General features: G+C 42.9%; 2 protein-coding genes across 3 annotated transcripts in view; one reads left to right on the top strand and one right to left on the bottom strand.

The window, feature by feature from the left end:
- Positions 1 to 18,263, top strand: part of LAMB3 (laminin subunit beta 3) — a 71,812-nt gene extending 53,549 nt beyond the window's left edge. For both annotated transcript variants that reach the window (XM_054980975.1, XM_054980976.1), the window contains exons 16-23: positions 1,881 to 2,092; positions 3,912 to 4,115; positions 4,682 to 4,826; positions 8,910 to 9,117; positions 10,349 to 10,490; positions 12,851 to 13,027; positions 13,826 to 13,979; positions 17,887 to 18,263. In XM_054980975.1, coding sequence (XP_054836950.1) covers positions 1,881 to 2,092; positions 3,912 to 4,115; positions 4,682 to 4,826; positions 8,910 to 9,117; positions 10,349 to 10,490; positions 12,851 to 13,027; positions 13,826 to 13,979; positions 17,887 to 18,026 — 1,382 coding nt within the window. In that variant the 3' untranslated portion in view covers positions 18,027 to 18,263. The remainder of the gene's footprint in view (positions 1 to 1,880; positions 2,093 to 3,911; positions 4,116 to 4,681; positions 4,827 to 8,909; positions 9,118 to 10,348; positions 10,491 to 12,850; positions 13,028 to 13,825; positions 13,980 to 17,886) is intronic.
- A 1,622-nt stretch (positions 18,264 to 19,885) lies between these two features.
- Positions 19,886 to 21,862, bottom strand: part of CAMK1G (calcium/calmodulin dependent protein kinase IG) — a 66,868-nt gene continuing 64,891 nt past the window's right edge. Inside the window, exon 12 of the mRNA XM_054980907.1 lies at positions 19,886 to 20,387. The gene's annotated coding sequence lies outside the window, so the exon portion shown is untranslated. The remainder of the gene's footprint in view (positions 20,388 to 21,862) is intronic.

Raw genomic sequence — 21,862 nt, 5'->3', positions numbered from 1 at the left:
ATTGGAGTTTATTTATTCTCCCCAACATGGGATGTGGAGCCTTGGTTTAATTCCAGTTTAGAAATGTGGTTAATGGTTTTAAATTTATTTGAGCTTCTCTCTCTCTCTCTCTCTCTCTCTCTCTCTCTCTCTCTCTCACACACACACACACACACACACACACACACACACACAGAATTTACCATGTTATTGAAATTCATTTTTACCATTAGTGTGCGTTCATCATACAGAGAGATTGGGCTATATTTGTCTACCTTCTGTTATTATGGTTTCAGGTGGGTAGCCGTGTTGGTATACAGTAGAACAGCAAGATTTGAGTCCAGTAGTGTCTTAAAGACCAACAAGATTTCCAGGGTATAAGCTTTTGAGAGTCAAAGCTACCTTGGTCAGATACAAGTGAGATACTTCTTGAAAGCTTATATCCTGGAAATCTTGTTGGTCTTTAAGGTGCTACTGGACTTGAATCTTGCTCTTCTATTATTATGGTGTTTGTGAGAGAGGAGACCTCTTGTCACAACGAAGAAACCAAAGCTCAGTTGAATATATTTACTAAGTTTTCTTGCAGCCCCAGATTTCACTTACTTTGACATGTGATTTGTATGTAGGATTGCCAACCTCTTCTCTGGCATGAAGTTATTAAACATGAAAGCAGAGGAGTGGAGAATTTAAACAACTTAATCTTTCCACCACATGTCAAAGTGTTTCTCGAGGCTGTGGGTGTTTAAAACAAGCTCAGGGCATTTTGAAACATATTAGCAACAGAATCCACTAAATAATTTTAGTGAGGGAGGGGGAAAAGCCACTTAGTGATCACTGTAGCCCTCTTGCTGACTAGATGGAAGTGTGTATCTTTATGGGTATATAAAACTATCAGTGAATTTAGATTTCCTAGGAGGGGGAAGCTCTGCGTTGGCACTCCCCCTCCGCAGACACCCATGGGCACTAACCTGCCTCTGTCTCTGTACAGAAGGCAAGTTTAGTTTTCTTATGTTCTTCTCTGTCCCAGCAGTCCCTTCAAACCTTGGAAAAGTCATTTCTTGGGTATGGATGAATAGCCATTTGGGTTGTGATGCAGGTATAAGGAGGAATGACGGGATGAAATCGCTCCCTTTCCACAGCAGAGCTGCACTTGCAAAAGAGGGAGGAGGAGCAATTTACCTCCTTGTCCCTGGCTGTTCCTACACAGAGGTTCCACAACCCCAGAATACTCTTTCCTGAGATTGGAAGGGACTGCAGGAGCAAGGAGGAACATGGGAAGATTCCATATTCTGTACACAGATAGTTGGATACAGGTTACTGACTTTTTGGACATTTAGCTAACCCAAGATACATTAGAATTTGAGTGGGGGTAATGATGAATCCACCAAAAAAATTGTGTAAACATTATTTTCACAACACTGTCAGAGTAAAGCCATTGGCTCACTTGGATCCATGCAGAAGTTGTGCTCTTATTTGATCCATAATTCAACTTAATGATGAAACATTCCAGGTGGATGAGCTACTGCAGCAGCTTCAGTGCTGTCTCCCTTCCTGTACTCTGATGGAGGACAATATGACTGGTCACACACTCAACTTGCTATGTTCCGATAAAACAGCTAGGGGTAACAGAGTCAATCCTTTCTATGCCATGTGCTCCCTGTTCACATCTATTTTTTCCCGTCTTGATTCATTCTATTGAACAACTATTAGAAATGGAGACAGTAGATGTGAGAGGTAATTGACAAGTGCTTTTCTGTTGACATCCTTGTGATTCACAGCTCTAGCACATCCTTCATCCTCTCCCCTCCACCCAAGGTAAAATTAAATACTGAGGCATTGGGAAACAATGCTGCATTTATGAGTCATGAAGCCATTCATGTTGCATTTTTCTTTGCTCACAGGAGCGTTCAAGACTGTCGGTTCATCATACCAAACATCTTCCAATGCTAGCATGCGCATAGCTGGATCTTCTAGGCTGCTGGCTCAGTCCATGAAGAACAGGGAAAATACTGAGGAGCTAGTAAACAGTCTTGCGGATCGTGGCTCAGGAGGACTGGAGGCTCTGCAGGGAGAACTGGCCTTCTCTCCAAACTTGACACCAGTCATTAATAAGGTGAAGCTAACTGAACCTTTGCTTGAGCCTTGCAAAACTTGGAATTGCATTGTCTGATTGCTGAGTCTGATGATACATGAATAATTTGGTACCGAGTGAAATTTGTTTCTCATGGTTCCCACTGAGAACTAAGTGACTGTAGTCTTATGAGCCAGTAAATCTATTTGCCAAGGTCTCTCATTCTTATTCTTCATTTTTGCTGTTCTGATATTGCCATGGAGACTCATATCAGCATCTCCTGTTGCCATGAAAATCACAAAACACCCATCTTGTTCTTTTTCAAGCAGTGTTTTCAAATAAAAAACATGTATTGGTGGGATGGCAGGGATGTCAGCTACTCTAGTTGCCTCTGAAACTCAGGGGCTTCTGCTTATATGTAGCCAAGCAATGTTAAAAATTGAGCCAGAATTTTTGCAAGGTGGTGGTCTCTTTCCTGCCTTGGCAGAGTGGAAGTAGCAGGAATATTTCAGACATAAAACAACTAAAGTTGTATGAACAACTAAAGTTGCTATAGGGCTGGCCCAAGGACTTTTGGCACCTTAGGTGGTGAAGTTTTGCAGCCTCTTTGACCTTGGGGAAGTAACTGTTCCCCCTCCCCCTCACTGAGGCATGGCAAGAAGCCATTGCCGACCCTCCTCAGCCCCCTGCATTGCCATGAGCTGAGACAGCAAGAAGTGCTGTGTGGAAGCTGCTGCCTGCCCTGCTTGTCCCCCTACACTGAGGCAAGGTGAGTCAGAAAGCCACCGCCCATCCTCCTTGCCCTCTGGTGAGGTGATCTGAAGTGAGGCAGCAAGGCAGAGGGAAGGACAAAGAGGGTCAGGCCAGCTCTGCCCCTCCATACAGAAGAGGCAAAAACAACTCCAGAAAAGCCTGTCCCAGCCTGTCCTCACAACAGAGGGGGAAGGAGGAAGAGGATGCTCCCACTTACCTCATGCAGTGAGGGGGCGCCTATGTCAGACTATGGAAGACAGGATACGTTGAAGGTGACTCCCGACCCTTGCAGCAAGAAATCCAAGCTCTCTTGAGTAAATAGGTCTTTATTGAGATATCACAGGCTTCTCGGTACATATGTCCATAGGTTACACAGAAGCAATTAAAGGCGTCTGGCTGTACACAGGTCTCTTGTTAAGAATGACACAGTGAGCACAGGTTACATTATATCAAGGCTTTCACATATTCCCCCGACCCCTCCGGCTCTCCCGGCCGAACACAATCAGTAGCGGGATGGAAGGAGCTGTCCCAAGGCCACTGTGGCGAGCCATCCGAGAGAAGGGCTCGCTCGTCTCGGGATCTGGAAAGCAACAGGAAGCAGGTGCAAGAGGCTATTGCAACATACTATACAAGGAATAACAATATGGAGGGACAGTGGGCAACAGACCTGACAGCCGGCTTCTGACAGTGGCAGTGGCTTACCCTTGCATTCATCTGGCCAAGAGCTGCCCTCGCTTGTGGCCAGTGGCCCTGCTGGAAAGGGCCACAGGATTTTCCTGGTGCTCTTAATGGCTGATTTGCCCCTGTCTGTAAGTCTTTATTTGTCAAACTATTTTCTGTTTCTTCATGCTGAATTTTCTCAATTAAATGTACACAATGCTTAATGTTAGTTTAGGCTCCATTGAACAAAACTGGCATAAATGAACCCATTCAATTGGAAACACTAGCAAATTAAATGGTTGCAAACCACAAAGCTGCACAATAACAATATACAAAAATACACAGAAATAAAATTGCCTTGTGACCATGTAAAAATTATTAGCTTATTTAATTAGTTTTTATCCTGTTGATTGCATAACTCACTTGATCTTGCGGCTTTTTTTTTTAGATCTGCAGTGGCATCAGATTAGAAATTTGCAGTCCTGGAGAGTGTCATGCGGAACTGTGTCCTCAGCACAATGCCACTGAATGTGGCCCTGGCTTGGCCTGTAGAGGGATTGTCTCACGTGCTGGCAGCTCCATCCAAATTGCCAGGAAAACCACCCAAGAGATCCATAACTTAAGCATTCGACTACAGGAGACTATACAGATGGTAAGTGTCCAGAATGGAGTTGTGGTGAGGCAGACTGGGATTCTAGATGAGAGAGAACAGAGAGAGAATATAAGGGTCATGGAGAGAACATCACAGAGAGAACATAAGGGCCAAGGAGAATGCATGCTGTGAACTGTGAATGTTTTCTGCACTTTTCCTGTGAGATAATAAGACAGGCTAACTGTGAAATAGGTAGGGTTTCCAACTGTGGCTTAATAAATGCCTGAAAATTTGAGAGTGGTGCCTGAGGAGGGTTGAATTTGGGAAGAGAGCTCAGAGTGGATGTGTGATGCCCTAGAATCCACCCTATGAAGCGGCTGTTTCTTTGAGGGGAACTAATCTTTGTAGTATGAAGATCAATTCCTGTTCCAGGAGACCTCCAGGCCCCACTTTGAGGTTGGTTATTAGAAAAGGCTTGCTGAAAGACACTCCTGCAATAGTAGTAGGAATGAGAATTTTTTGGGGTGTCCTGTATCCCACTTTAGGTCTTTTTTCAGGAGAAAAGGCACATTTAAATAGATAATTAAATGCCATACAGATACTGACTCTGCCTTGCATGTTAACAGATCAGATCAGCAGAAATAGCTGCCAACCAGATCCAAGCAAATGCCCGAAGTCTGGGAGACAAAATGAGCACAACCAGGACACAGATAGATGGAGACATCCAACGCACTCAGCAGTTCATCCGCCAAGTTCGCAACTTTCTATCTGGTAAGGCCAGAAAGCAGTGTTTAAAACATCTGTACAGATAGGTCCCAGGGCTCTAAACATTATGTATCTAAAGATGGTGGCAGCAAGAACTAGACAGAAGTTGTGGGATGGGGTGCACAAACCAGATAGCTCTGAGGGCCACTTATAGGCAGGCTTCAAAATGGACATTCTCCATTTACTTGATGTGTGTTATGCCTGCTCTACTATCTCTTGAGAATCAAGGATATTGATCCAATGATCAGCCATACAGCTGAACACTTAATCATAGATGGATCAGGGTCAGGGACTCATCTGGGATGTACATGTTTGGATAAGTATGCATAACATTAGATTGCCAGCTAGTGGCTGGCAACCAGCAGGAGTCTGGGAGGACAGGGACATGGGGCGGGTGGGGGGGAATCATTGGCATGATGGCACTACAGGAAACTCCCGAATCATGCCTTTCTAGGAATCACTGGAAACTCTCAGGTGATGTCTTTTCTGGGTATTCTCCAGAAGTGATGTGACACCATTTTGGCAATGGTGTTTTTTATCTTTATTTTTATGCTGCCAGCTGCTGAAGTGATGGCAGGCAACAGGAATGGGGTGGGGGGATATCCCACCCACAGTGGGTACTTGGCAGCCTTAGTGTAACATGGTTTTTGCTTTGACAAGTATATGTTAATTTTGTGTGTTCACTTTTTCATAATGCTGTGAAAATGCTGAGCTCCCCTGACCTCTAGCAGGTTCCAGGTACATCTTTTTCACAAGTCCTTATAAGGAAATATGCTGTGTTTTTGTGAATTTTTTTTCTTTACAAATAACAAATTGAGCTTGAAGAAGAGGCAGGCACTCAAATAGCCAATGCTAGTCTTTAAAGCAGTGACGATTGAACAAAACCACATAGTTTGCCCTAGTGAGCCCTCTCTCCCATACACTTCTCTTCAACTGAAAAATCCAGACATCTGTCTCTTTCCCTGGCTTAAATCCAGCTGCTAAACATTTTCTCTCCAGGCCAAACTGAAACAAGCTAGTAGCAACCAGCCATAAAAAATATCACTCTTCATTTAAGTTAACAAACATTTTTTCAAACAAATGGGTATATTGTATTGCTCACAGCCTTTCATTTATTTGAGATTTTCATCTCTCCTATGTTTTTAGTACAGTTCATTATTGCTTTTATTATTCCTATGTGCCAGGCCACATGTTTGACACTTTAGGTTCTGGATGCTGCTGTGCCATAATACCCCCAATTTTATCTTGAATAAGACAGATTATGTCAGTAGTAGTATTATTTCTTTATTCTTCCACAGACTTCCTGTGTGATTTTAGGCAAATTACTCCTTTCCATTAGATCCCCTTCTCTAAAATTACTGGTTTTTTACTGAGCATAGAACAAGTGAAATAGTATCACTTACTAGAGCAATTAATTGATTAAAACGTTACGAACTATTTAAGGCTGGATAATACAATATAATTCCTTCAGTTCTGACAAGCAGCATTGTGTTGGCAGCTCCACCTTTTTATACATAAGTGCTTACACAATGTTTTCTGCCCATTGTCTGATTTCCCTGCTCTGTACTGAAATAGAATCCATTCTGCATAACAGTAGTCGTGCTCAAAGTTTTATTCAAAAGGTTATCAGGTGGGCTACTTCCTGTGTTCCAATCAAAACATATGGGAACTCTCTTCCAACTCAAGGCCACATTTCAAGAGAAAAAAGTGGAAAGGCATTAGGCTTGTGTTGTTCACTGAAAGGACTTGCTAAGCTTAGAAATGATTCCAAAAGTTTAGCCTACATGTCTCCAAAGTCGGTGGTCTTCTGACATTAAAATTTTGCCTAATTTTCAGACATTGATGTCAATCCTGACAGTACAGCCATGACATTTTTATATATTTTATACAGTTTTCAGGCCAAACTTTCTGTTGTTCTCTGTGAATCTGAACTAAACATCTGAAAACCGGAGAGGGGCTGTTGTTCAGTGGTAGAACGTCTACTTGGCCCTGCAAAAGATACTAGATTCAGTCCTCAGCATCTCCAGTCAAAAGGCTCAGATAGAAGGTGATGCAAAGACCTCGGCCCATGACTCTGGAGAACTGCAGATAGGGTTGCCCATTTCAGGTTGGGAAATTCCTGGGGATTTGGGAATGGAACTAGGGCAAGTGGGGTTTGGGGAGAGGAGGGACCGCTGCAGTGTAGAGTCCACATTTCAAAGCTGCCATTTTTTCCTTTCTGTTGTCTGGAGATCAGTAGCAATTCTGGAACATTGCCAGATCCCCACCAGGAGGTTGGCAACCAAAGAGACAATATTGACCAGACCAGTGGTAAGATGCCATATAAGGCAGCTTCTTCAGAAGATATTGCAGTTTTTATTTATGTTAAGTGAAAGTAATAGCATGACTTAATTATTGAAATTTTTTAAGATAACACATTGGCCTCGTGACCAAGACAACTTAGTGAGTGTTGCTAATGAGGGGACAATAAGGCCTAGTCCTTAAATAGGAGCTGAGTCATTGTACATTTTGGGTTTAAAGCTGTCTTATGCTGAACCAGACCCTTGGTTTATCAAGGTTAGTACTGTCTGACTGTGAGCCCTCTAAGGGCCGTCGTCACACGGGCATCTCTTCCGTTAAATTTACAGCATATAGCGTCCTACCTGTTATCGGCACAGTAACGTTTCTTTGGGTCACCTAACGGCTCTTCACGCCACCAGCTGTCCACACTGAAGCACTCTGTTCTGTTCTCTCTAACCGCGCAGAAGCAGCTCCTCCCCCTTTTTTATTATTCTGGTGTTAAATTCCGCTATAACGGAATAACAGCATATAAACATTCCGTTAGAGCAAAACATTACGACCCTTTTGTTTTTCCAACTTTGAAATTATATAAATAGTCCTTTACCCGCCAAAAACTCCGTGTCTGACGTGATCCCCATCGCTGAAGACTCTGCCATGGCAATTGAGTCGTTTTTACTTCAGCAGAAAGTTTGCATTGTGTTATGTCGTTATGGTGTTATAAGGACATAATAAAATTTTAAAAAGGGGGAGTCGCAGGAAGAAATGGATTCTGGGATTGAAGGGAGGGCATAGGATGTTGCGAGGTGAAATACATCGATGTGAGGCATTCACACTAAGGCACAAAATAGCGCGATTATCAAGCACAAAGCAGAAGAGAGAAAATCGCTACAGTGTTGGAATAAGGTGGGTGTTTGCCAGGAAATAGCGCCATTTTAGTGCTAAATAAAAGCCCGTGTGTCGACGGCCAAGGTCTCAGGGCAGGGTTGCCAGCCTCCAGGTGGTGGCTGGATATCTCCAGGAATTATAACTGATATCAGTTCCCCAGGAGAAAATAGCTGCTTTGGAGGGTGGACTCTATGGCATAATACCCTGCTGGGGTTTCTCCCTTCCCAACCTGGAGCTGGCAACCCTGTCTCAGGGAGAGGCCATTCTCTCAGCTACAATCGTATCCTTTTACCTAGAGGTGCTGAGAACTGATCTTGGGACTTCCTGCATACAAAGCAGGTTCTGAGCCTCAGCTGTTGTACCCCTTCTTCTCTGGGCCTTTTCTAACTTCGTGGGGCCTGTGTGTAATGTCACAATGGTAGAGAATTATAGCAGAAGTAATTTAACTACCTAAGAAACACGAGAAGATCCCTGATGAATCAATGCAAGTGTCCACCTACTCTGGAATCCTGTTTCTAAGTGTGGTCTGCCACATGCTTCTAGGAAGTCCCTGGGACTGCAGGGAGGTGTCCTCCAGTTTGTCTCCCAGTAAATGTTATCCAGAAGTTCACAAGTGTTTTGAAGATTTTACTGATGTTTTTTACAGCTGGTTTTACAGCTTGGCTCTCCATTACAGCTGCAAGACCAGGACGCCTACATTTCCCATCAAAACTTGAGGGAAGCTGACAAGTGTCCAACCTGTGTCAGGCATCACTTGTAGCTTGGCGCTTAGCTGCTCCTAACTATGCATTGCCTATCTCATTTTGTTTGATTTAGACCCCTAAGTTTGATGACAACTTCTCTTTAACATGAGAACTTTGTTATGGAATTGAACAAACAGTGTAATCTCATACGCTCTTTATATGACTTTTTTAATCTTCACAGATCCAGACACTGATGCAGTGGCTATCCAGCAGGTCAGCAATTATGTCCTTTCCCTTCGCCTTCCCACTGATTTTGCCATGGTCCTTAGGAAGATGAATGAAATCCAGAACTTGGCTGCTAAGCTGCAGTGCCCTGAGAGCATCATTGCCCAGACTGCTGGGGACATTGCTAGGGCCAAAAAGCTTCAACAGGAGGCTCAAGAAGCCAGGTAAAAGAGGTCTTGGGTAGTTTGCCTCAGTGTAGGGCAATGAGAGAACTGGTACATCATTTCAATAACATTTGTCCTGAGCATTTTCTGCTCACTCATCAGGAAAAGTTAACATTTCACCTTAATGGAAAATGCTTTAATTGATTCCTTATTTACATTTATTGCTAGTTGCAGGGTCACTTTTCTGAAGAATCTCCCCATACCATTGCAGTAAGTGGTTGAATACAGGATCCATGTGAGTGGGGACAATTGCATAGTTCCTTTCCAGCTGATCGTTGCCCTTCATTTTGGTCATGCTGCAATCAGATGAGAAGAAAGTATGCAAGCTGGTCCTCTCCTCCCATAGTCAACCAATTATTGCAGCAGTATGGGAAGATGCCACAGGTATGGAGCAATTTCCGATGAGGCTTCCTGTTAGACTTTCTCCACAAAATAATGTTTAATATTTGTATAGGATTTTCCTAAGTGGTTGAAGCAATTAGGCGTTATCTCAGAAATCCTGACAACATTCCTGTTATTCAGGCCAGTATTCCTATGTTGCAAATGGGTGGATGAATGAGTGAGTGGGGGGAGGAACTGATGTGCGAAGCCAAGTGAGAAATAGTGGCTTGCCTTTAGCCCCCTAGTGATGCTTTATGGCTAAAGGCTCAAACAGATGCTGAGAGCTCCGTAACTGCCTCCCAGCATTTCCCTATAAAAATCAGGTGTGCAGAGACCTGCTTTGGATTGAGACCACAGTGCAAGGGGAGAAGGTCTGAGCAACTTTCATAATAAAAAACAGTCTCAGGGAACTACTATTTGCTCTTTGGGGCAATATTTCCCCAATGGTGCAAGTAAGAGAGTCTGGACTTACATGTGAACCAGGGGCTTCCTGGCTCATAGGTCATTCTCATAGCCACTATGCAACCTGAGATTAGTCCTTCTGGTTTTGAGCCGATAGGGATGGAATTTCTTACAGCCACTTCTTTTCAACACACGCTCATTGGGCACTAAAGATATCAAATGAAAACCCGTCCATTTGTGCTGCTTCTCAAGGTGTTCCTACTTTTTTTTCAGATGCTGTTTAGAAAGAATAGATGCCACCTCTCCAGGGACTGCTTGAGTCAGGTCACAATTAGCAACCTGCTCATGCCCATTTTTCTTATTAGGGTTGTTTGTCTTATCTTCCATCTTATAATAATTAATCACAAAGCAGTATTGAGAGGGGTGATTGTATTTAATATTTTCCTAGAAATCGAGCAAATGCTATTGAAGGCAATTTGGAGGACGTGGCTGAAAATCTAAGAAAAGCTAACACAGCCCTCCAGGCAGCTGAAGACACTATACATGGGTCTGGATATTCCCTCCGGCTCATTCAGGACCGCCTTGATGAGGTGAGTGATGCATGCTGAGCTTCTAGCATTGCATTCTTGTAGGAACTGCTTGCAGTGAAGCTCAGCTTGCCAACCTCCACATGGGGCCTGGAGATTTCCTGGAATTACAGTTGATTTCCACACTCCAGAAATCAAGGTCCCTGGAGGAAACAGCAGCTTTGGAAAGTGGATTGTATGAGCTCCCCACCCCTCTAAATTTTGCCATCTACAAACATCCCCCCATCTCCTGGAACTTCCCAAGCTGGAGCTGAAGCAGGTGGGCAAAACATGGCCTTCTAAACGGAGCGCACCAATAAGCCAAGGGGCATAAGCAAGCAAGCAACAAGGAGGATTTCTGGGGCCTTCCTCAGCCACTGTACATAGCTTGTGGTTTGTTCAAACTGATCCCTCACAAGTTGTGCAGGATTCACTGTGAGATGTGCATTATTATTGCATGTAAGTTAATAGGGGAATTATTGTTCTTTCTTCAAGTTCTTGTTATCTTGTTGTTGTCTTGTTTCTGAACCACAGTACATTATTTTACCATAACTGACCATAAATTCAAAGGAGGAGGAGGCTTGTTTTTTTGTCATTGCATCATAAACTGAGCAGGCTAGAGTGCTAGTGAACAATATCTAAGCATTCCCCGCTGTAATTTTAAGGTTATAGTAATTTGATGCTTCATGGACAAAGCAAACATACTGTGCAAGATAGGCCACTGAAGTTAAAGCAGAGCCTGGAATAAGTGAGAAAAGCCCTTTCTGATCTCACATAGACTTGAACTTTTCTCCAGAAGTTTCTTTAGGTCTTTGGCATGCTATAAGTGTGCTGAAGACCTCTAGGGCATGAAGTCATCCTGTACAGCATGTGCAGATTGTCTTTCTGTCTATGCTGCAGATGTGGGAGGCCCTGACCAGCATGCTGCATAGATGGCGCTTCTTCCTGGAAGTTTTTTATTTTTGTCCTGGAGGTCTTTATCCTAGGTATCCTCTTTCAACACACATGAAGTCTGGAGAAACTGGGTGAATTTTGTGTATTTGTCCATGATTACAATTTTATCCTGTCCTGAAAGAAATCATGGCAGCACATGATCCTTTCCTCTTGCATTCTCTGTCTAGTCACGTGGCATTATTAGCCTAGTCATATGATGGATCAGCCAATCCACAAACATATCCAAATAAAACAGAGATGTGAAGAACCATGTATGCTCTCCTGAGCTCCTTGGGGGAAGGGTGGGACAAAAATGTGTTGAGCAAATAAAAGAAGCAGAGTGTTCCCACCTATTGACATATATCGAGTGAGTTAAAGTCTACAAGGGTGAAATTTGAATCAGAGAAGTAAAAGAGCTGGCCCCCATGCCAAGTTTTATCTTTTCCTCTTAGTCTTGCTGCCCTTACTTCCAGTTTATAATAATAATAACATTCACTGAAATGGGAATAAGGGAAATGCATGTGAAGAAGTCAAATTGGTTTCCAAGAATGAGGCAAAATTCAGAAAGGGCCATTCTTTATTGAACATGTTTTCTGTTGGTGAGAATGCCTGTGGTTGAAAACTGTGCAGAACACTTTTTCACACAAAATAAGCTTTATGTGTTTTGTCAGCAATTCACACAATTAGATATGTTCTAGGAGAGTAGAATTCCCCTCCCTCCACGAACACTCCATTTCAGAAGTAGGGGTGGGTGTCTATTTTTTTAAAAAATGGAGTATATGGATGACGGGAGGTGATCCATGTGCTAGCTGCCTGTGCTCTGTTGCTTTCAGCACTTTTAAAGCACTTTTTTCCTTTAATCTCTCAAACAAATCTACATTTTAATGGACATGTGAACGTATACCTTTAGCATCTGACTTCCATCCTAGTTCACTTCCAGTCTTGGAGCTTGGTTGAAAGAAAAACCTTGAAAGGTACAATACACTGATAAGACCAGGTAGAGAGGTGTTAAGAGCACATCTTTTTCATCTGATTCAGCCAGTGAAGGCCACACATTCACCATCAGAGAACTTAATGCACATTCTCTCATTTATTTGTTTTAAAATGCAAGGAAGTAATGTGTAGGCTGAATGTTCATTAGCAGACACAATAGAGCATTCTCCCTTATTAATTTGGTCTACTTTAAACAGACATTAGATCTAAAATTTGGCTTTAGTTGTAAAACAACAGAACTTTATTCCTAAACCTCAACTATCAGGCTTTTATCTATTTCAGTGTTAATTTTGTAACATTTATTCCTTATTAAAATCTTGATAAGACCAGTGCATTCATTCAGTGCATTCTACTATTTCCACGAGAAGAATGAAGTTTCCCATCCAATAAAATGACTATTTTTCCAGAGGGAGAGTCTTAGTTAAATTGCTAAATGGTTCCTGTTTTGGGATGTTCAGATCCAGATGGTCCTTAGTCCAGCTGAGAAGGGTGTACAGGACATCACTGATCAACTGGACAACTTCACAAAAACACTCAGCCAGTTACGGCACAAGGCAAACCAGAACCGGGTGTGGGCTTTAGATGCTCAGCAGAAAGCAGTGGAAGCTAGTGAGCAAGCAAGGAGCACTCAGCAGGTACGCCAATGGGATTTGACAGGTACTGCAAGTTTTTTTTTTTTTTAAAAAATCCATTTATGAGCCAAGGAGAACATATCACTGTCAGGGCTGAGCCCCATTCCCCCCTCCGATTTGAAAAAGAAGGACAGAGAGAAGGAAGGAAAGAATTAATTTATCCTTAATGGAACAAGTCTCTCTAAGGAACCCAAAACCTTTGCTTGACTGGAAAGGCAGATACTCTTTTGCTTTTAAAGTTAGACAAACTGTTAAAAGGAGTGATTATAACAGTCCTAGACAAGCTTCTAACTGCCAAAGCCCCAAGGCATCCTACAAGGTGAGAGCATCATGAAGTAGTTTTATTAAGATTTTTTAAATGCTTTGTTTTGTTCTCATGACCAGCCTCGAGCAAGTCTCTGGAGAGGTAGCCTACAACTTTTCTAAATCAATAATACATAGTATGTATACTTCTTGGGACCTCCAGAGGTTTATACCCCAAGCCCTCCCTCAGTCAACAGACCTGATGGCTTTATATTAGTTTTCTTTGAGGCTAGCATAGGCCATTTCCTCATGTCTTAAAAATAGTGCCACACTCACAGAATGCTGGTGGGTCCTTTCGCACGATTTCTGATGTCACCGTTTCCAAAGTGGAGGCAGGCAGTTATGATTCCATTTTCATGGCACCAAGCCCACGTTATTTGACAAGCCCTAATGGTAAAATCACATAGTTGGAAAGATAACTTAGGTTCTGGCATTAGGAGTTCTATGGTATCAACATGATAGTTCCCTCTGAAGTTCTATTCATCCCTTTCCTGGTAGGAATTTGAAATGGTGAAACAAAAATATGCAGAACTGAAGAAGCGGATGGGGCAGGGTTCAAACCTGGGAGCACAAGGGATCCGGATCCAAAGTGTTCAGATGGAAGCCAGCACATTGTTTAAAGAAACTTTGGGTATGATGGCCAAGATGGGAGGTAAGTCAAACATGAATGTAAGCTCACATATTTTAGCTGACCTCACAGTTATGGTGTTTCATGCATCACTGCCACCTACAAGGATTATGGGCTAGTTCACGGTTTATTACTTTTGTTGTGAAAACAGTAACAAAGCAGTTGAAGTGGAATAGACTATGGTACATCTTTGTTGCAGTCTGGGATCTCAAGTGGAAAATACTTACTGCAAGATACCCTGTGATCACCGGAGCATGCTCTTGTTTACTTTCTCCAAAATGGAACCTGGGTACAGCTTTTCAGCAATAAGATCTTTGCTGATAGAGTTGCAGAAAGGCAAATGCTTATCTGAACTGCAATGATCACAGCATGTCTGGAAGCTTCTTTTTTTTGGTGCATGTCCATTCAGAAGGAATATAAACACTCTGTTCTGTACAGCCTCTCATAGGCTCACTTAATAACATCCGGCTGCCAAGCCCCATTTTTCGATGCTTGAGTCACACACTTCAGTTTTAAGCATTCAGGTTTAATGATTTCATTCAATATGTTTTGGGAAGCAGCCAGTGTGTGGACTAAATACCTTGGCCCCAGCAGCAGGTGCTGCATGAATAAGTGACTGGCTCAAAGCCAGAGATTTTATTGGGAAGGAGGTTCAGCATTGCTTTCATTGATAAAGCTGTGCCTCTAATGAATGTCTTTCATTGAAGGTGTCTCTCCATGCCAGAGACTTGGCAGCTGGCTGCTGCCAGCCAGTTACCCCCACTCACCATTTACTGAATGCAGCAAGAATCTTGATATTATTAAATAGGCCAGCCGACAATTTCCCATGCAGAACATGACAAACATACATTATCAGTGTCTGCTGACGTCAATGTCAAAACCCACTTGGTCTTGTCAGGAGAAGCTGCAGCTGTATCAGGAAGAAATGCTAAAATGATGCAGATTGGTATGGGGCGATGATTCCTGAATGGAAAGCCTGATCAGTACCTGTGGTTAAGGGGACATTGAGCAGCTTCCCTTTACTGGGACTATGGATGGCCAGAAAATGTGGCCTGGAATAGGTTGGTGGGGAAGAGGCCCAAGCAAAAACTCAAGGTTGAATCTGTGTATTGAAATGATGAATGCTGCTTCCTAGAATTTATTAAGATATTTGTATTAAGTTGTGGCAGTGACTAATTATGCATCTGAACTAGAGGTGGGCATAAATCACAATATGAAGCAAAAAAATGCATGAACAGGGGCGATTTGTGGTTTGTGAAACCGCATTTTCCACCAACTCCACAACTTCTTCTGCCCGGTTCGTGCAAGTCGTCAGTGGTTTGTAAAGCCAGACAAGCTTGCACCACTGATTGTGTGTGAAACTACAGTCCCATTCTCCTGCCACCCGAGCGGCAGGAGAACAGGGCTGTCAGTTTCACAGACCCTGTGCTGGGTTCAGCCAATGGGCTGAAGTTGGTACAGGGTGAGTGAAGTTGACAGATCCTGTTCTCCTGCCACCCTGAGCGGAAGGAGAACGGGGGCTGTCAGTTTGACAGACCCCATGCCAGGGCCTCCCCCTTTCCAGATGGCTGGAGGAAGGGGTGTGAGTTTAAAGGGAAGAAGGTTCCCTGTGCTGCTTGCAGGTGGCACGGGGAACCTCCTTCCCTTCAAACTCTCCCCCTTTCCAGCTGGCTGGTGGAAGGGGGGGGGCGAGTTTCCCCATGCTGCTTGCAAGTGGTGCAGGGAAACTCATTCCCTTCAAATGCGCCCCCTTTCCAGCTGGCTGGAGGAAGGGGGCGAGTTTGAAGAGAAGAAGATTCCTCACTTGTAGTGTGGTGAACCTCCTTCCCTTCAAACTCTCCCCCTTTCCAGCTGCCCTGGGCGGAAGAACAGGGGCTGTCAGTTTGACAGACCCCATGCCGGGACCTCCCCCTTTCCAGATGGCTGTAGGAAGGGGTGTGAGTTTAAAGGGAAGAAGGTTCCCTGTGCTGCTTGCAAGTGGCATGGGGAACCTCCTTCCCTTCAAACTCTCCCCCTTTCCAGCTGGCTGGAGGAAGGGGGGGCGAGTTTAAAGGAAAGAAGTTTCCCTGTGCTGCTTGCAAGCGGCGTGGGGAAACTCCTTCCCTTCAAACACGCCCCCTTTCCAGCTGGCTGGAGGAAAGGGGGCGAGTTTGAAGGGAAGAAGGTTCCTCGCTTGCAGTGTGGTGAACCTCCTTCCCTTCAAACTCTCCCCCTTCCAGCTGCCCTGGGCGGAAGAACAGGGGCTGTCAGTTTGACAGACCCCGCACCAGCTTCAGCCTATGGGCTGAAGCCTGTGTGGGGTGAATGAAGCTGTCAGCCCCCGCTGAAGCCGGCGCGGGGCTTGTCAAACTGACAGCCCCCTTTCTCCTTCCGCCTGGGGCAGCAGGAGAATGGGGGCTCACAGCTTCAATCATCCCACTCTGGCTTCAGCCCATGGGCTGAACCCGGCGTGGGGTGAGTGAAACTGACAGCCCTGTTCTCCTCCTGACGGGGCTGTCAGCTTCACACACTCTGCACTGGCTTCAGCCCATGGGCTGAAGTCAGCTTGGAGTGTGCGATAGTGACAGCCCCGTTTTTCTGCCACTGCAAGCAGCAGGAGAAGGGGGCTGTCTGTTTCAAACACCTGGTGCTGGCTTCGTGGTTGAAATTTCACAAACCACAAACCAATTCGTGACCTGGGAAAAGGTCGTGGAAGTTCGTGGTTTCTGGTTCGTGGAATGCGATGAACCATGAATCACATGGTTCAGAGGTTTTTTTGGTTTGTGCCCATGTCTAGTCTGAACCAGCCTTCCTCTTTATGTCCCTGGCAGTTTCAGTGCTGCTTTTTGCATGCATACGCACTCCCTCTGCAGAGCTGAAAAGTTTTAAAAGAATGCTGAATGTCTGCACAAATAGCTGTGCACCTTCAGTAACTTTGCTAAAAAGCAAACAGTAACAATATAGACAGGAAGACTCAGCTCAGGATCTCCAGAGGTAAAACATAATCTTGACAGTTTAAAATGAATGCCTTCTCCATAGTAAGAAGTTACATGATTTGCAGGGGTGTAACTGATTTGTCATTCTCTAATTAAATGGGGTGAAAAACAGATACTGGCCAATAGCTTCATAATGTTGGTGACCAAGGCATGGTGACAATTCTCCATGAAGCTTTCATTGCCAAATTTAAAGGAAGAGATAGCTGAGAACCCACACAATTTCCCCTGCTCTTTCTTTGCCTCAGCCTCCTGTGTAGCCAGAAGGCTTCTTTGGGCTCAGCAAATAAATAAATAAATAAAGTAAGAAAGTAAGTAAGTAAGTACTGGCAGCTGACATACTATAGTGTTATAATCATCTGTCTACTAGACCCTCTAAATTCCTGGCTTTTATTTTAAAAGGAAGTCTTTAGACTCTTCTGCAGCGGTGTATATAGGGAACGAGATATTACCACCATCACGTCAAAAAGGGCTACAGACTTCCTGTGTTCTTTTTAAATGAAACATGAGAAGTCAGAAGGACTAGTCAATAGAGTGTTACAACATTATTTAAGTGTGTAACCATGCTGGTCTGCATTTGAAGAGCAAGATTTGAGTCCAGCTGCACCTTAGAGACTAACTAGATTTCCTGGGTATGAGCTTTTAAAAGTCAAAGCTGGTCTCTGTGGTGCAACTGGACTTGAACATTATAATGCTACATTGGTATGTCAATTGTTGATTTAAAAAAATGAAAAGACCTCCATGTTAGGAGAAATGGCTGCTGCAGGAGGGCTGAGACAAGGAAACTGGTTTCAGGTTTTGGAAAGTTCAAAACATGGGAAAATGCAGAAAGTGGACAATTAGAGGATGATTTTGTGTGGATATTCCACAAAATCTGCATCATTTGGAAGCAGCCCAAATGAAGACTAGAGGTAGAAGAGTTTTTCTGCGTGTTAACCCATTTCTCATTATTTTACCAGCTTTAGAAACAGAGGTCCAAGAGAGCAATAATGCATTTATCCTTGAATCGGCCAAGTTGGCAGGCTTGGAAAAGCAAGTGGAAACAATTCGAGATCATATCAGCCGCCGAGCAGCGTACTTTGCCACCTGTACTGACTAGCAGAGCTTATTCTCATTTCCTGGCCTTTTTGCAAATCACACAACTTTATCTACCTTTTATTTTACAAAAATGTGGCTTTGAACCCCAAAGAGCTCTTTGTGAAGTACCTTCTTTCAGTGTCAATCTTTCTGAGACAGAAACTGATGTTTGGTGCATTAACTTATTTGTTTTAGTATTTCAGGATTTTTTTTAAAAAACCCTGGAATTCACTTATTGAATTAAAACTTTTTGATGGCTGCTTTTTGTAGGATATATATTTATTTTGCATTTTCCTCCTAGGAAAAACTTGAACATTATAATACTATATTGTTATGTCAATTGTTGATTTAAAAAAATGGGAAAACCTTCATGTTAGGGGAAATGGCTACTGCGGGAGGGCTGAGACGAGGAAACTGGTTTCAGGTTTCAGATTTATTTTGCATTTTCCTCCTAGGAAAAACTGCATTTTTTTTAAAAAAAAAAATTGTTGTGTATATATGTATATACACACAACAACAAATACCACACAAGAAAATAAAACAATACACAGTCATTTGATAACCTCCTATCCAGTCAATAGTTAATACCATCATATTATATAATTGTTACTAAGCTCAAAAAAAGGAAAAAGGAGAAACAAAGAAGGGGGAAGCTTCCATCCAATTGGCTATAAATTAACATAAAATCATTAAATATATTTCTGAATAATAATATCCTCTAATATAATTATTCAATAAGTTAATCAAATATTCAGATGAAGGTTTCCATCTAATTAGAAAAAGTTTTAAAAAGAGCTATAGTCTGGAAATTCTATTAAATAAATTATGAAGCTATTCCAAATTATCTTAAAATCATTTTTCTTTTTTCTCCCCTGAATTAATCTAATCTTGTCGAAGGCTTTCACGGCCAGAGAACGATGGTTGTTGTGGATTTTCCGGGCTGTATAGCCGAGTCTTGGAGCCAAGACCACGGCTATACAGCCTGGAAAATCCACAACAACCATTAATCTAATCTTGTTTGTTAATTTTTCAAGTGCTGCTATATTTCTTAATTTAGTGTGCCACCTATCCAAGGAAATCTCTTTAGCCTTCTTCCAGCACTGAACAATAATTTATCCTAGCTGCGACTAAAAGAAAATTAATGTGTTTTTTGTTTACTTTGGGAGTCTTCATTGGCAAATAAATTGAGCAGAGCTGATTCAATAGTAGGTTTTATTTGTTCCTGAGTTATATTAACAATCTCTGTAAATATTAATTACCAAACATTTGCTATAACTGGACAGGACCACCACATATGTAAAAACATGCTTAATTCACCACAACCTCTCCTGCAATTTTTATTCTTTGTTTTCATTAAGTGGGCTATCCTAACTAGGGTCAAATACCACCTTTGAGATACCTTTAATGCATGTTTTTGTAAACCTCTTGAAATATTTATAGGGATATCATTGAAAAACTGGATTAAGGCTGGAACTGAGACTGGAATAAAAGCACACAAACAGGAATGAATAGTGTTTTCAGGAACAATAGAGACAGAAATATATCTCAGTCTTCAGGGCAAATGGCTGTTACAAGAAATCTGGTTTATTAGCCACCACCTGCTTTACTGACAGCATCACATGTTGCAGGCAAAATACTGTAGGAAACAAATCTGCTATCACAGTGGGGGTGGGGGAGTGGGACTCTCCAGTGTGAATGAACAGCCTCTTTCAATAAACAGCAAGAACTTGAAAAACAATCAACTTTATTAAGCATAGTATTTATTATACAGTTACTAACTGGGAAGCAGCAGTTAAGTACGCGCAGAATTGGGAAGCTGCATAGCGTCTTCTACTCATTCCAATGGGGCTGTATGGAAGCCCTATGCAAAGATCCTTTGAAGCAAATAACAACTGGGCAGCAGCCATGCTTGGCATATTGGTCTCAAATTATAGATGACAGCAACACAAACAAACCAGAAAAAGATACATTCAGTTTCAACCATCTCTTCCATTAGGGGCTCAGAACAAAAGGAAAACGTTTTACAATGGTTCTGTTATTCTCCTGAACAACTGCAGATACACAACACACCCCACCCAAAGAAAAAAAAAGGAACAAAGCTTTCCCCCCCAAAGATGTAGATCCTTACACTGAAATTGATAGCAGAAGCTTGGCATCTCTCTCTTCGATTAAAAAAATGCTTCTCTGTTTGAATGAAATGACCCTTCTAACGTTTCAAGGTAATCGCTCCATCAGATTACTCAGGCCTCTGGATGTCCACCTCTTCAATGAATGGTGACTGCCATCTGAGAATGCAGCTGCACTGGGCAGAATTTAGGCCCGTCTCTCTTTTTGCACTATTGATGTTTGACTTTGAAGCACAGAGAAGCCCTTTGAAGCCCTTCTGCAATGGAAAGTGGGGTTGGGGGAGGGGAGATGAAAATAACTTCTTATTCAGTCATTTGATACCTGCTTACATTTGAAACCTGCTTACTAAATACTCTATTTCTAAATAATGATCAAAAACAGGTGACAGCAGCCAGATAGCTCAGCTAGAGGAAATAGGCAAACTACAAAAACTTGTCCATACCAAAAACAAAGGGAGCAAGTATGCTCTTTTGGCTTTTGAAGGCTTTTGAAGGCTAAAGGGATGGGATTGGGATAGGGTTGTCAATCCTGGGTTGGGAAATTCCTGGAGATTTGCGGATGGAGTCTTGGGATGGCATGGTTTGTGGTATAATATCATGTGGTATAATTCCACAGAGACCACTCTCCAAAGCAACCATTTACTTTGGGGAAATAGATCTCTGTACTCTGGAAATCAGCTATAATTCTTGGAGATCTTCAGACCCCCACCTGGAGTTTGGCAGACCTAGGTTGGGATTGTATACCTCACAAGGCAGGCAGTTCCAAATTCTCAGTGCCATGGACTACCATTCAAAAAGTTCTGTAAGATGTGACTCTAGATACTGGTGGAGATACACAAGAGCAGAATGTTTCCTTCTGACCAGATAGGCTTATGCTAATGAAAGTAATCCTTTGCAGACCTTTTACATTTTTTATCTTGCTTGTACTTTAAAAAGCCCTGTGAGGTTTCTTGCTCTTCTGTTTCTTCCACATACGAGAACTAACATAAAAGAGTGAGAGCCTCGCTACAAGTGACATCTTACACATGAACGGCACTTGATCATTTTCGCAAGTCTTTCTGGGAATTGAAGTCCCTCTCCCCCACCCCTTTTCCTTCTGTTTCTTCCTCTCTCTGTTAGAATGGCTGCCTGAAGAGACGGAGAAAGCCTGCTTTTGCAAATCGCTCCTCCAGTCACAAGCCTGCTCTCGATCTTTGGGGGTGGGCAGCTGCGACTTTCTCAGCTTTCTCCAGAGCATCTCCCCCCCAGCAAGACGATTAGCAAAGTTGCAGCTGCCCGCCCCCAAAGATCACTGAGAGCAGACTAACAGAGAGGGGAAGGACACTAGGACTTCACCGACATGTCAGCTTTCTCCAGAGCATCCCCCACCCCCCAGCAAGACGATTTGCAAAAGCTGCTCTCGTAGGCTTTCTCCGTCTCTTCAGGCAGCCATTCTAACAGAGAGGGGAAGAAACAGAAGGAAAAGGGGTGGGGGAGAGGGACTTCAATTCCCAGAAAGACTTGCGAAAATGATCAAGTACCATTCGCGTGTAAGATGTCACTTGTAGTGAGGCTCTGATTTACTATGGAACACAACAGAAAAGTGTTGGGGATAACTAACTGGACAATTATGGGATGAACATTCTAGCATCCACAGTTATTTACTTTTACTTTTATTTTATATTAACTGTTGAGTTATACTGTCTGGATGCTAAGCATGAAATCCAAGTTTTTAATTCATCATCTAGAAAGA

This window comes from Eublepharis macularius, chromosome 5 (assembly GCF_028583425.1).
Source record: "Eublepharis macularius isolate TG4126 chromosome 5, MPM_Emac_v1.0, whole genome shotgun sequence".
NCBI classification, from domain to species: domain Eukaryota; kingdom Metazoa; phylum Chordata; class Lepidosauria; order Squamata; family Eublepharidae; genus Eublepharis; species Eublepharis macularius.
This window is presented reverse-complemented; position numbering and strand designations above follow the sequence as displayed.